This window comes from Monodelphis domestica, chromosome 5 (genome assembly GCF_027887165.1).
Source record: "Monodelphis domestica isolate mMonDom1 chromosome 5, mMonDom1.pri, whole genome shotgun sequence".
Taxonomy (NCBI): domain Eukaryota; kingdom Metazoa; phylum Chordata; class Mammalia; order Didelphimorphia; family Didelphidae; genus Monodelphis; species Monodelphis domestica.
Window position 1 is genome coordinate 211380066 of NC_077231.1, and position 14108 is coordinate 211394173.

The following is a 14108-nucleotide window of genomic DNA, read 5'->3' on the forward strand; positions in this document are numbered from 1 at the left end:
TTGGCACAATGGAATCATTTAGAGTCTTCATTTATTTACAACATATGATCTTCTTTCAGCAGCTAATACTTCTCTTTATATCACAGCACCCTGGAAGAACTGAAATCAGATAGAGCCTCAGGCCTAGTTCTCAAGATTGCTATACAAAGAACCTGAATCTTAGAATGGTTCTTCCTTCACCACAAATTAGAGAATTTAATGTTAGCAGTGTTTCAAATTAAAAGAAAAGAAAAAGTATGGAAACTGAGTAAACAACAACAACAAAAAAAGAAACTCAACATAGAAAGTTATTTTGGTTACAGGAAAACTCAAAACACAAACTCAGAAGAAGACAACAAAGTCAAAACTGCTGTATCCAAAGTTTAAAAAAAATAGGAATTGCTCTCAAGTAAAAATAATTATTGGGGGAGTTCAAAAAGGATTTTAAAAATCAAATAATACAGGTAGAAGAAAAGTTAGAAAAAGAAATGAGAGTGATACAGGAAAATCATGGGGAAAAGTCAACTTGATAAAAGAGGCAACAAAAGTACTGAAGAAATGAATGCCTTAAAAAAATAAGCCAAATGGTAAAAAAAAAACCCACTGGAAAGAACTTCCTAAAAGGCAGAATTGGTCCTAAGGAAAAAAAGATACAAAAATTGACTGATGAAAAGAACTTTTAAAAGTAGAATTGGCTGATGTATAGCCCACATCAAATTATTTACCATCTCCAAATTGGGGGGGGGGGAGAGAGGGAGGGAATAAGGAAGGGAAGTGGTTTGGATCTCATACTTTTAGAAAACATGTTGAAAATTATTATTACATGCAAACAGGAAAATGAAATATCTTTGAATCAAAAGTAGAATTGGACAAATAGAAAAGGAGGTACAAAATCTCACTTAAGAAAAAAATCACACCTCAAAAATTAGAATTGGGCAAATGGAACCTAATGACTCCGGGAGACCTCAAAAAACAGTCAAAAGAATGAAAAAATATATAGAAGAAAAAGTGAAATATCTCATTGGAAAAGCAACTGACATGGAAAATGAATCTAGGAGAGATAATTTAAGAACTACTAAACTACCTGAAAGCCAAGAGAAGAAAAAAAAAAAGCTTAGGCATCATCTTTCAAGAAATTATCAAGGAAAAGTGCCCTCATATTCTAGAATCATAGAGCACAGACAGGTAAACAGGAAAGATAAACCAAAAGGCCTTCAATGAAATTAAAATATTTCACACCTACACCATTATTAGTATTGTTAAAAAGAGTACACATGGAAAGAGAGTGAGGGTGTGAGTTGAATATGATGAGATGAAATAGAAATAAATTAAGGCAGGAGTAAGGAATACATTGGGAAGATGGAAAGAAAAAAATATAATGAGGTAAATTACCTCATAAAAGAGGCATGAAAGAGCTTTTACAGTGAAGGAAAGATGGGGGATGGGAGAAGAGGGGGGAAGCACATGAATTTTACTTGTATCAGAATTGGCTCAATGTAGAAATAGCATGCACAATCAACAGGGTATCAAAATCTATCTTATCCTACTGGAAAGTAGGAGGTGAAAGGAATATGAGAAAGGAGATGCTGGACTGATAGAAAAGAGGACAAATTGGGGAAGACTGAGGTCAGAAACTAAACAGGACTCAACAGGATGCAGAGGAATGCACATTTCTCAAATACATAGAGAAATGAGTCAAATATATAAGAATATGTCATGCAAAAATGCTGTAAATCATTATTATGAGAAATACAAATTAAAACATTCTGAGTTATTACTTTACATTTATCACATTGGCTATTATGACAGAAAAGAAAAATGACAAAACTTGAAAGGGATGTTGGAAAATTCTAACAGTACTTCACTGTTAGGGAAGTTGTAAAATTATTCAAACATTCTGGAGAGTAATTTGTACTCATGCCCAAAACACTATAAAATAGTATATGCCCTTTGATCCATTAATGCCATTACCAGATATGTATCTCAAATAGATTTTTTTTAAAAAGGGAAAGGACCTATATGTTCAAAAATGTTCAAAGCAGCTCTTTTTTGGGGAGGCAAAGAATTGGAAAGTGAGAGGATACCCATAAACTGAAGAATGGCTACATATGTTATAATATATAATTATAAAAGAAAACTATTGTGCTATAAGAAATGGTGACCAGAAGGAACTTAGAAAAACCTCGAGAGACTTATAGAAACTGAAGCAGAGTGAAAAAAGCAGAACCAGTAGAACATTGTACACAGTGAAAGGAATGCTATACAATTAAAAAGTTTGAATAATAGCAATTTTTAGCAACATAATGATCCAAAACAATTCCAAAATACTCCTGATAAAAAATGCCACCTGCTTCCAGAGAAAGAACTAATGGCACCTGAATCCAGACCAAAGCAAACTTTTTTCAATTCCTTTCTTTTTTTATTTTGCCAGGGGGTGGGTGTTATTCGAATTTCCTTCCATGAAAATATTAATATGGGAAAATGTATTACATGATTGTACATGTAAAATCTAAGATTATTTATCATCTCAAGGGGGTATGATGGGGAGAGAATTCCAGACTCAATATGATGTTGAGCCTAACCTGTAGCAAGAGAAGTTGCAAAGAAGTTCAAAGATTGATTGACAGCCCTCAAGCCTAGATTCTTTAAGAGTTGACTGGGTCAAGATTCTAAAGGGTTGGACAGCTTTTCAACTGTCTCTCTCTCTCAAGCTGGATTCAACAAAGAAGCTATGAATCTGAAAGGCTCCCTAAAATTATCATCTCTTAAACTGCCTGCCTAGGATTATCAGCAAGTATGACTTCCCCATTCATTCTGGTGGAGAGAGTGATTTGAGTGAGGATTTCTCTACTTCCTAGATCTTTTAATGCAACTGAATTCTTTAGTCTGACCCATTAAGGATTCTGTAAAAAGGAAATGAGTAGCTCTAGGTATAAGTACTGTATCAAATAAGATCTGTACAAGTTGTTCTGTTTGCCAAAATTCAACCAAGGGACATTCAGACAGAAAGATTTAGGTGGTAGACTTTCAGCATTTTATCCATTTGAGAGTCTGCAAATTGATTACATCAACATACCAAAAGCTGGAAGATACAAGTTTTGTCTGGTAATTGTGGACAGATTAACAAAATGGCCTGAAGCATTTCCATCAAATACAAATATAGCTAGCTTTGTGGTAAAAGTGTTGATTAAGGAAATAATTCCTAGATTTTGCATACCACTTACCATAGACTCTAATAAAGGATCTCATTTCACCCATGATATCCTGAAAAGAGTCTATGAAAATCTAGGAACAATACCTAAATATCATGTTCCTTATCACCCACAACGTTCAGGTCAAGTTGAGCATGTAAATAGGGAACTCAAGACTATAGTGGGAAAAAATATGTGCTGAAACTCATCTAAAAGGGCTAGATATTCTTCCCATAGCTTTGTTTTACACTCATACAAGACCAAGAGCAGATTTGCATGAATCATCTTCTGAAATTCTCTTTGGACATGCTCCATTAGAGGCAAAAACTTGTAAGACAGCCTATACATCTCTCTTAGGAGGAGACTGTCAACTTGCTTCATACTTAAGTGCTTTACAAGAATGGCTTAGAGATCTACAAAATATGGGAGTATTGATCCAATCTGGTCCATTGGATTATTCTCTCCATAATTTCCAACCAGGAGATATAGTATGTATGAAAATTTTTGCTAAAACATCAGCAACACAAAAGAGATGGGTAGGCCCTTATTCAATTTTGTTAGTTTTTCCGTCTTCAGTAGAAGTATCAGTTAGAGATTCATGATATCATTGTTCACATATCAAATTAGCTCATGGAATTAATAATGAAAGTGTACAAATTATTGAGGAAGAAAATGAAGAAGAGATTGTGGATAGTGAGAATCATCAGCCAAATTGAGTCTGCAGTCAGAAAGATCAGTAAGGAGAGGACCATTCCAGTGGAAGGGGACAGAGAGGACAATGCAGATGAAGAGGAGAATTCAGGAAATTTATAGACATTGAAAAAGACTGGAAAACATATAAAGATAAAGACTTTAGAGGAAATTGGCGAAGATCAAATAATTGATGGACTAATGGATTAAAATTTGGGTAATATAACACAAAACAATATAACATTAACAAACAAACAATTACATTTACTATCAAGTATTTGGAGAGGAAGAATTCTTCAATTAAGTTTGGAAAAGAAAAGAAATTCTGGGGTTTTGGTAAGTATGTTGCATGCAGTAGTAACACAAATGCAACAGTAACAAAACACTAACAAAACAGTAACACTGATATAACACTAACAGAACAACATAACATAGCAAAAATAACAACATAACAAACACGTAAACACAAAACATAAACATGGTTAGGTTACATTGATTCACTAACTGAATAAGTGAAACAATGTATTGCTACTAACAATGTTATAATTAGATATAAATTAATTAGCTACTAACAAAAATTAGTTATATACTTAGTTTACTATAAGGAATATAGGTAGATAGGAGATTTAGGAGATAGGGCTTCAAGATAGGGATTTAGTTAGATAAGATTAAAATTTAAGATAGATTCTATAAGGTAAGATACTGAACTACACTACAAAATTGCATTACAACATAAATTACACAGCACAAATAACATATAACATCACATATGACACAAAATTGTAAATACATATGTAAATAGTGTTTTTAATAGGATTGTAAAATTAATTGTATTATGGTATATGTATATGTATATATAGCATGTATAAATATGAAGTGTATATGTATAGCATACATTGTATGTATGTATTCTGCATGTATATATGTAAAAATTTATGTAAATAGATAACTCATGTTTAATTTTATCTATTGTTAAGTGTAGTTTGCATAAGTGATTTTGATGTTTTGGTTTAATTTCTTTGTAAAATTTATGTGATGTGTTTATTGTAATTTTCAAAAGTTTTTCTCTAAGCTTGATGTTTATGTATTATAATAGTAGTAGAAGTTTCTGTGTTAGTTGATGAGTGGTATTTTATGAGTTTAATGTTTTTGCATGAAAGTTGTGTTTATCTCTTGCTTTTTATGTTATATGGTGGTTGTGTTTTTGCATATATTTAATCTGTATTTTGAAATTTGTAATTGTTTCTTATTTAATTCCCCTTTTCCTTTCCTTGATTGAATCCCTATAATAGGATAGTTTCAGATAAAGAGGATAGTTTTAGATAAAGATAGTTAAGTGTAAGTTGTTAGTTATTTTGGGTAGATATTGTAGTTTAAGTAATATATAAGTTAGTGCACAAATGGCAAAACATGATTTCAGCTTTGTGAAAGGGAGGATTGTAGCAAGGGAAGTTGCAAAGATTGATTGACAGCCTTCAAGCCTAGGTTCTATAAAAGCTGGCTGGGTCAAGATTCTAAAGGGATGGACAGCTTTCAACTGTCTCTCTTTCTGAAGCTGGATTCACCACAGAAGCAGTGAATCTGAGAGGTTCCCTGAAATAACCATCTCTTAAACTGCCTGCCGTGGATTATTCTCAAGTGTGACTTTCCCATTCATTCTGGTGGACAGTAATTTGGGTGAGGATTCCTCTACTTCCTGGATAAAAGGACTTTTGACGGAATTCTTCTCTCTAACCCACCAAGGACTCTGTAAAAAGGCAATGGGTAGCTCCAGGTATGAGTACTGTAGCAAGGACTCTGGAGAGTGTGGGAATCTGGACTCCCTGTTTGGACTTTATCTTTTGTTTTACTTTTAGATTAGTTTAGTTTAGGTAGATTAAGATTATTGGAGAAACTTTATTGGGTTAAGAATCTGGTTAGGAAAATAGTCAGATGGTTCATCCTTCCCTACAATTCCCTTCCCTCTATTAATAAAATTATTTATTTCCTAAACCTTTCCTAAACTTTTCCCCCTTTCCCTTAAAATCCCAAATATTATAGTTACATTATTTCATGGTGCCCTCATTGTCAAAGACATAGGTGAGCTTGGTGAAGGTGCAAATCTCTTGACAGTCTCCAGTATTTGTGTTGATGGTCTTGCAACAGGCACATGATTATGTTTAAATATGTTTCAATTATGATCAAGGAAGGTAGTAGGTGTTTCATTTTCTTTTGTTTAATTCCTTCAAACTGAGACCATGCATTTGGCCTTTTTTGTGTATTTTTTCATAACATCCATTATTGATTGTCTAGATTCTTTTATTAATTCATACTGTTCTTTGTTGTTCATATCTGTGTCTTGGTAATCTTCTGGCTATGGTGTTATTGAGGGGTCACTCCTTGTCTACTCAATAAACTTATTCCTTTCCCTCTAAGTTAAAAGTTCATTAATAAAGAGAAATCATCATAGTCTGGATCAAAAATATCAATGGCTCTCTGTATTTCCCTGATCACCTTGTTTGGTTCTTCCACAAAGGAAGGAATTCTCCTTTTTATTGACTCTAAATTCTCTGGGGTAAATCTCTTATGGGTTTTCACTTTAAATATTTCATCCTGAGAAACCACTGGGAATTCTCTTAGAAGGAATAAGGTAACCTTGCATTCTGCCTCCTCTTTTTGCAGCCTATTTAAATTTTTAACATTCTCATCTTTTCCCTTTAAGTCAAATTCATAGTCATTATTAAGAAATCTTTTTCCCTTATTCATATTTCCATGTGATCTAGCTGTTGTTTCATTAGTACAATCATCTGTTTCAGTTCAGAGTCTTTGGTAATCCATACGATTATAGCCTTATATCCATGTCCAATATTAAACACCACAACTCTACACTTGTATATAATAACCAAACAGATACATAGTAAGGGAACATAGGATAAAGCAGTTTATACAGATAATTTAACAACACATAACAACCTTTGGTAAATAAGGTAAAAATAATTTAAGGGATGTGTAAAACACAATCCTGAAATATGTATAACAAATCATTTAACATGTCCTCAGACATGTTTACATTTAATATTACAGTGTTATACAAAAGAGAATCAGTTCTATTATGATCCACTTTGATTACTATTTGTCCACACACAATTAAAGAACAAGAAAAAAAATTAAAAAAAAAATTCAACCAAAAAATCCAAGATGGCCCCCTAGCACATGTGCCAGGCACTTTAAAAGTGTAAATGTCTCTCCTAGTCCAGTTAGAGTTCCAGAGTTCCATTTCCCCCACATTTTTTGCAGTGTGCCAACTACCGAGTGTGGTAATGGAACCTTTCCAGTCTCTAACTGCCTTTCTTATACTAAAGCCTAATTTTTCTAAGCCTTTACCTAACTGGCTCCACCAAAACTGTAATAATGGGATTTTAAGGGAAAGGGGAAAAGGTTTAGGAAAGGGAACACACACAAGTGAATAAATGATTTTATTAACAGAGGGAAGGGAATTGTAGGGAAGGATGGGCCATCTGACTATTTTCCCACCCAGATTCTGTAAACATTAAAATTTCTTAGACTTATGAATGTTGGAAATTTCACCATTGGGAAATTTCATACTTGAAAAATTTCCTACTAATAGTAAGAACTCTATTGGAATGTGAAACTCCTTGGCATGGGAGGATCCTTCTACTCCCTACTTAAGACTACTTTAGGACAGAAACCTTTTGCTAAACAATGGAAAGGGCTTTGACCTATGCTTAAGCATAGAACAGGAAGTTCTTTGAGTCATGATTGATTTTAGAATTGATACAATAGAGATACTTGGAATGACAGAACCAGGTCTTGGAACTTACCGTCTCCACCCTACTCAGAGTAACAGGATTTAGGAAGGGCTGCAGCAAAGATCAAGATGTAATTATTTGAGAATATGACCTTCAACATACATGTGCAAAGGAAACAGACCTCTGGGCGTTCCTGGGTTAAGCTAGAGCCACCACTGGCACAGGAGAGACATTGACAGTGATTGGTAGATGTGAGAACTGAGGGGAGGGTTTCCTTAGATGGTTTCCTTAAAGATATTGGGGTCTGAGGAGAGGAGGAGGAAGAGGTTTTTGTTCTGAGAGGTTTTGCTCTGAAGGAGTCTGAGAGGAGAGAGGTCCTGGAGGGAGAGCTCCTGGAGAGGTCTGAGAGGAGGGCTTGCTCTGAAGGAGGCTGGAGGTGGAGGCCCCTGAGACTGTTTCTCCATTTTGGTCACGTGAGTGATAGGGACTGATCTCTTTTCTTTGCCTCAGCTATCTAAGGACTTGGGCCTTTGGCCCAGCCTAAGCAAAGGGGGTATTTAAACCCTATTCCCTTCTCTCCCCTTTATCTCTCTCTCTCTCTCTCTCTCTCTCTCTCTCTCTCTCTCTCTCTCTCTCTCTCTCTCTCTCTCTCTCTCTCTCTCTCTCTCTCTCTCTCCCTCCCTCCCTCCCTCCCTCCCTCCCTCCCTCCTCTAATACCTTTCTTCCTCCTGTTTGTAATTAAAAACTCCATAAAAGGTTGACTGCTGGCTTGATTTTTCATTTAGGAATTACATAGCTGAATTCCTTGGCAACCTTAAATTAATATATATCAGTCTTTTAAAGTGATTTCCATGTCACAATTCTTAACCTAATAAAATTTCTACACGAATCTTAATCTACCTACACTAAACTAATCAAAAAGTACCACATGTAAAAATATATTCTGATTGAAGAAGATTCATAAGGGTAGAATTCCTTTTTATGATTCCTATCAGACTCTTTTCTCTCTCAGAAATTGCCAACCACTGGACTTTCCATGGTGTTAGTCCATCTTGTTAAAAATTGATGTAAATTGTGGTTTACTGACTTGGCAATGATCAATCAGAAATGAGGTAAAACACTGTTATGCTAGACTGATGTCACTGACTATTTCAGGGTTCCTCTGCATGACCTTAATAGAATGTTTTGTCAACTGAATGCATCCATGGTTACTGAGAACTTCTCAGGCCCATTTAATCATAATTGCTAGATTTGCTTAAAAATAATAATAATACAAATAATAATCATGCTCATAAATTTGTTGCCTCAGTTTACCATTATTTCAATCAAAACAGTTGAGAAAAGTTAAGTGATTTGCCCAAGGTCATAGAGTTAGTTAAATCCATGGAGCTTTTAGCCTAGTTCAAGTATAAGACAAACATAACTCTATGATAAGAAACATACAAATCTACAAAAAGCTGCAAAGCCAAATTCTATTATGATATAAAAGGACATGAATTACTAATGGGGGAATCAAGTTAGGTGTCATTGAAAAGGTAATGTTTGAGTTGGGTTTGAAGGACAAGACAAAAAATCAATAGGCAGAAATAGACAGAGGATGTTCCAGACATGGAGACAGAGTGAACAGAAGAAAACAGAGAGGAAAGTGAAGGGCATGTTCCCAGTGTCCTGGTAGAGATTTTGGTCTGTTTTGTCTTGAACACTGAATGGAGCAGTGTAATAGGGGAAGAAAAAAACTGAAAAGGAAAGGTGTCATCAGGTTGTAGAAGGACTAATTTCCAGACAATGGAGAGTAAATTGATTTGGGTGGCAGTAGCATGCCATTGAAGAGTTTTGAACAGTTTTGGATAACTGTTTAGAATTAGAGGAAGTGATAATACAAGACTTGTAAGGATTTCAGGTGGATAATAATGGGGTTTGTGCTATGACTATGATTATGGCCAAGTGAATGCAGAAGAGAGAACACATGAAAATGTGTTCAGGGGTTCTTAACCTTTTCTCTGGGTCAAGAATCCCTATGGCTGTCCAGAGAAGCTAAAACCTCTTCTCAAAATAATGATTTTAATTATGTGAAAGAAAATCCATAAGATTACAAAGGAAACCAATTATAATGAATCAAAATGTAAAAACAAAACAGGTTTATGGATCCCAGGTTAAGAACCCCTGTATATAGAGGTAGAGCTGTCAGGGCTGCTAACTAATCAGATTACAGATATGAGGGAAAAGAAAGAATAAATGCTACAAATTAAGCCAATTCCCTTCCCCATGGCATTTAGTAGAATATGTGTAAAATATTCAAACATAAATGATTTGGACAGAGATCATAAATTTAAAGGTGAAAATATTTCCAGTGTTGTCCATGGCATTCTTTTCATTTTACAGACAAGGAAACTAAGGCCCAAATGACTTGAAGCCTAAGGTCACACAGGAAGGAAGTGTGGCACCATGACAGGAGGCAAGGTGTTTCCACTGTACTGAAAATAGAAGCATGTGCATACTTCTCCTATTAAAAAAAAGAGCAGGTTCAGAAGGAAAGGTAAAAGTGTGGCCTGGGACCTATCAACTTTTATGTGCTGGTGGAACTGTGAGGTTGAGATATGGGATTGAAGCTGGGAATCAGGCAGGTGATTGATGAAGAAATTAGAGTGAATGAAATGGCCAAGAGAAAGAAGGGAAGAGAATACCAATTATTCATCCAGGAAGGAGTAAGTCACACAACTCACATTTAAGTTACCTGAAAATGATACAAGGAGAGTAAAGTGATGGCCAGTGATACAAAGGACAGGGATTCACATCTGCAAATTCATTTGACTTGGGGAACTCCCACATGAGGGAGCTCCTTCTGCCAACATAAGGATACCTTCTCTGCAGCTTATAGTCTTAGTGAGTTGCCTAGAGAACAACTTGCCTGGATAACACAGCCAATATATAACAAAGAAAGGACTTAAAACTGAGTCTTCCTAATTTGGAGGCTAACTCTCCAGTCACTAAACTACACTGCCACTCATACAAAAAAAAAAGACTAAAAATTACTCCTATGTTTAGAGTACATACACACATATGAAGGGGAAGGGGGTTAAAGGGAATCATTTCCTACTGGTTAATGTCTATGAATCCCAAGGGATAACAAAGACCATGCCACATCTAAATGAGATTCACAAAATCCTTACGGCAACATGTGTGAGTGACTGAAGTCTTTCTTCTCAGAGACATCAAAGTGTGGTGACATCTTTCCCAGTCCACTGTCACTCAGCATGCGTTTTCGGAGTGCAGGGTTCCACCAATCTGACATCCTTGGTGGGAAGAAAAGGAGACCAGTTACTTCTTCAAAGTTAGCTTCTCTTCTATAACACTTAATCTGTTTCCCCCTATCTCCAAGGCTGAAGCAACTTAGCCTTGATTACCTAGGCTAGAAACTAATGAACTCAAGTCAGAAGCAGCCAATAAAATAAATTCTTCCATCTTCCCCTTCCTCCCTTACTTCTTTCCTTCCTTTATTTCATCTCTATCACTATCCTAACTGCCTTCTTAATAAATCTCTCACCACATTCTTCTCCATCCATACCCTATATCCCCTTACTTCTCTGTATTCCTAAGAAGGGATATTATTTTTACTCATTCACTTTTCTTTCGTTTTCTGTACCATGACTGAAGCTCATCTTTATCAAAGAAATGTGTGCTTCCCTGGCCAAATTAAGCCAAGCTACAAGGTAGCCACATTTCTGAAATAGGTGCCAAATCACATCACTCTCTAGATGCACTATATCTCCCCTTTCAGTCCTTGAAGTTTTTTTTTTGCCTCAAATCCCCAGATGCCAGCCAGCAGACCTGGTTTTTCCACACTAACCTCACTTGTAAAGAAATATACACTCACCCAGAAGCTTGTTCAACCACCAGATCAGGCATCCCTGGTGGTGTCCCTGCTTGCTGCGATACCACCATATCTGGATCCAGGATAAAAATCTCATCTTGAGAAATTTCCATCACAAAGTGCAAATGTTCCTAGAGAATATTATTATTGTTGTTGTTGATGATGATACTGATGCTGATGTTTAAAAAAAACCAAATGCATATTTATATCGTGTCTTAAAGTTTGCAAAGCACTTTAGACATATTATCTTATTTTTTAGCCTTACAACTACCCTATGTAGAAAATACTACAGATATCGTATTTTTTATTTCAATAAAGTGAGGCTGAGAAACTTATGGACTTTTCCATTTAGCTACTAAGTGTCTGAGAAAGGTTTTTTTTAACTCAAAATCTGGCAAAGAAGAAAACTTAATCTGTCAGAATGGATATGGAGTGTCCCAGCAGTATCATGTAGATTAGGACATAAATAACTACATAGGACCTTGCAGAAACCACTAAGTAGTAGACTATAGTTTAAAAAATAGATATTTAAATCATAGTGTAGCTGGATTTTAACTGGATCCAGGAGAACCTGGATAGGGTTCTCGAGCTAAGACTGGTCCTTCCCTTCAGGAGTGGGACTGGGCATGTGAACTGGACATGATCACCCTGGACCTGAGGAGCTACAGAGTAATAGAATTGTCCTGGAACCTGCCCTGAGGCATTGGTTGCTTTTTGCTGGGAGAATTTAGGGTAAAAGGACTGAAGGATCAAGAAATAATAAAGGTTTTATCTCTTTCAGAATCTCTTGGGAAACCACAGGTAGTTTGCTACAAATATCTGCTACAAATACCTTGTAATTAGTTCAATTTAGCCTGTATTGCCAGAATGAGAGAATACATTAGTCTGAACATTTGATCTTCTACAAATGATGTCAGAGGAAACACTATTTAGGTTAGCCCCACTCCAAGTAATTGTGGAGCACCACTCCCTGGATTACACTACAATTAGACAAAATTTGTATAGAATTCATAGCAAAGGAAAGTCTGAGATATTGAAGTAAACTTTGTTAGTCTTATTCATGAGAAACCAGGTTGTTAAAAGCCTCATTAACCAAGCTCCAAGTATTTTTAATATTGAATTTTTATTAGATTTTAAGGATCTGTGGTTCATAGAGAATTGGTGAAATTTGGACATAGGTGATGATCTTCTTTTGTTCTAGCAACGAAAACCTTAAGAGAAGGGGGGAGTTGCTGGAAAGCATTAAATTGGATGAAGCTGCTGAAGCCATACTATAAAGCCTACAAATCTAATGCCTTTTAACATGTCTGCAAAACTAGCCTGCAAAGAAATTAGAGGTTTATGGCTCTGCCTGGCATGTCATTCCAAGACCTCTGCAGATTTTCTGAACAGTCTATAGAAAAAGGCAATAAAATTTATTTTCAGATAAGGAGTTGTCACTTGCACACTGAGTGAAACTCACCTGAGCTCTGTCTATTCGATAAAAGCGATCAGCAGAAGTAGCTAAGAGAGAAACAGACAATGAAGAGCCAAATTACAAGGATGCTCTGATCTCCAATAAACCCAGTTAACAGACTCAGAATGCTTCAGAATCACAGGTACATTGCATTTAGAGTGAGACTCTCAGACAATCTAGTTGGAGGGTTCTGTGTCCTGGGGAAGTAATTCTCAGTTGCTGGAAGTATAAGTATATATTTGGAGAGGATAAGCCACAGTTCTGATATTATAGGTAGAATGAGACAAGGAAGAGGCCTCTTTAAACCTGAAACTCTAGGGTTATTTTTACTGAGGCCTATACATGTCCACACTTCAAAAGTTTTATGAAAGTCCCCCCAGGAGTATGGTTGTAACACAGTTAGGTGATGCAGTGTGTAGAGTGATAGACTTAGAGTGAGAAAGACCTGAGTTCAAATCTCTCCTCAGACACTTTCTAGCTCTATGTCCCTTGGTAAGTCACTTCATCTCTCTCTCTCTCTCTCTCTCTCTCTCTCTCTCTCTCTCTCTCTCTCTCTCTCTCTCTCTCTCTCTCTCTCTCTCTCTCTCTCTCTCTCTCTCTCCTGATCTGTTAAATAAGTTAATTCTGGAGTTATTGCCCTATCTCACAGGGTTGTAGTGAGGATAAAATAATATCTACAAAATGCTTCATATATATTATTACTTCAAATATATTATTGCTATCTCTCATGTTATAAGGACCTTGCCCTTGTCTTCTTAGAAATCTCCCATAGAGGACAGAGCCAGCATATGGTGAGACACAAAGGGCATGGGACCAGGGTTTGCTCCATGACAGACTCTGGGTCACAGGATTCAGGTTTCTATAAGTTATATTACTGGCTTCTGGTTGGTGACTCCATTTCCTAAAGTGAATAACAGCCTCCCTCATTTGCATTGCTATCTAAGTGGGCCTCAAGCATTACCACTATAGTACATAGAGGCAAAGGGAAGTACTCAAGATCAGGCTGAGGAGATTCAACCTTAGGAAGGCCTGAACTCATTAACAACCAATATAGTGTCATTGTTTAATATAACAGAAATTCACATAATGAAACAGATATGATGAAACTTTTAATCGAGCAGAATTAGATTCTGTGTTAAAGCTAAACACTCATACATTCAATCTTTTTTTTT

At 36.0% G+C, this 14108-nt stretch overlaps 1 protein-coding gene across 2 annotated transcripts in view; it reads right to left on the reverse strand.

The window, feature by feature from the left end:
* The window catches only part of DGKI (diacylglycerol kinase iota), a 623490-nt gene that overhangs the window by 121205 nt on the left and 488177 nt on the right, over positions 1-14108 (reverse strand). For both annotated transcript variants that reach the window (XM_056799742.1, XM_003342025.4), the window contains 3 exons: positions 12943-12983; positions 11484-11611; positions 10780-10902 (listed from right to left, as the gene is read on the reverse strand). In XM_056799742.1, coding sequence (XP_056655720.1) covers positions 10780-10902; positions 11484-11611; positions 12943-12983 — 292 coding nt within the window. The remainder of the gene's footprint in view (positions 1-10779; positions 10903-11483; positions 11612-12942; positions 12984-14108) is intronic.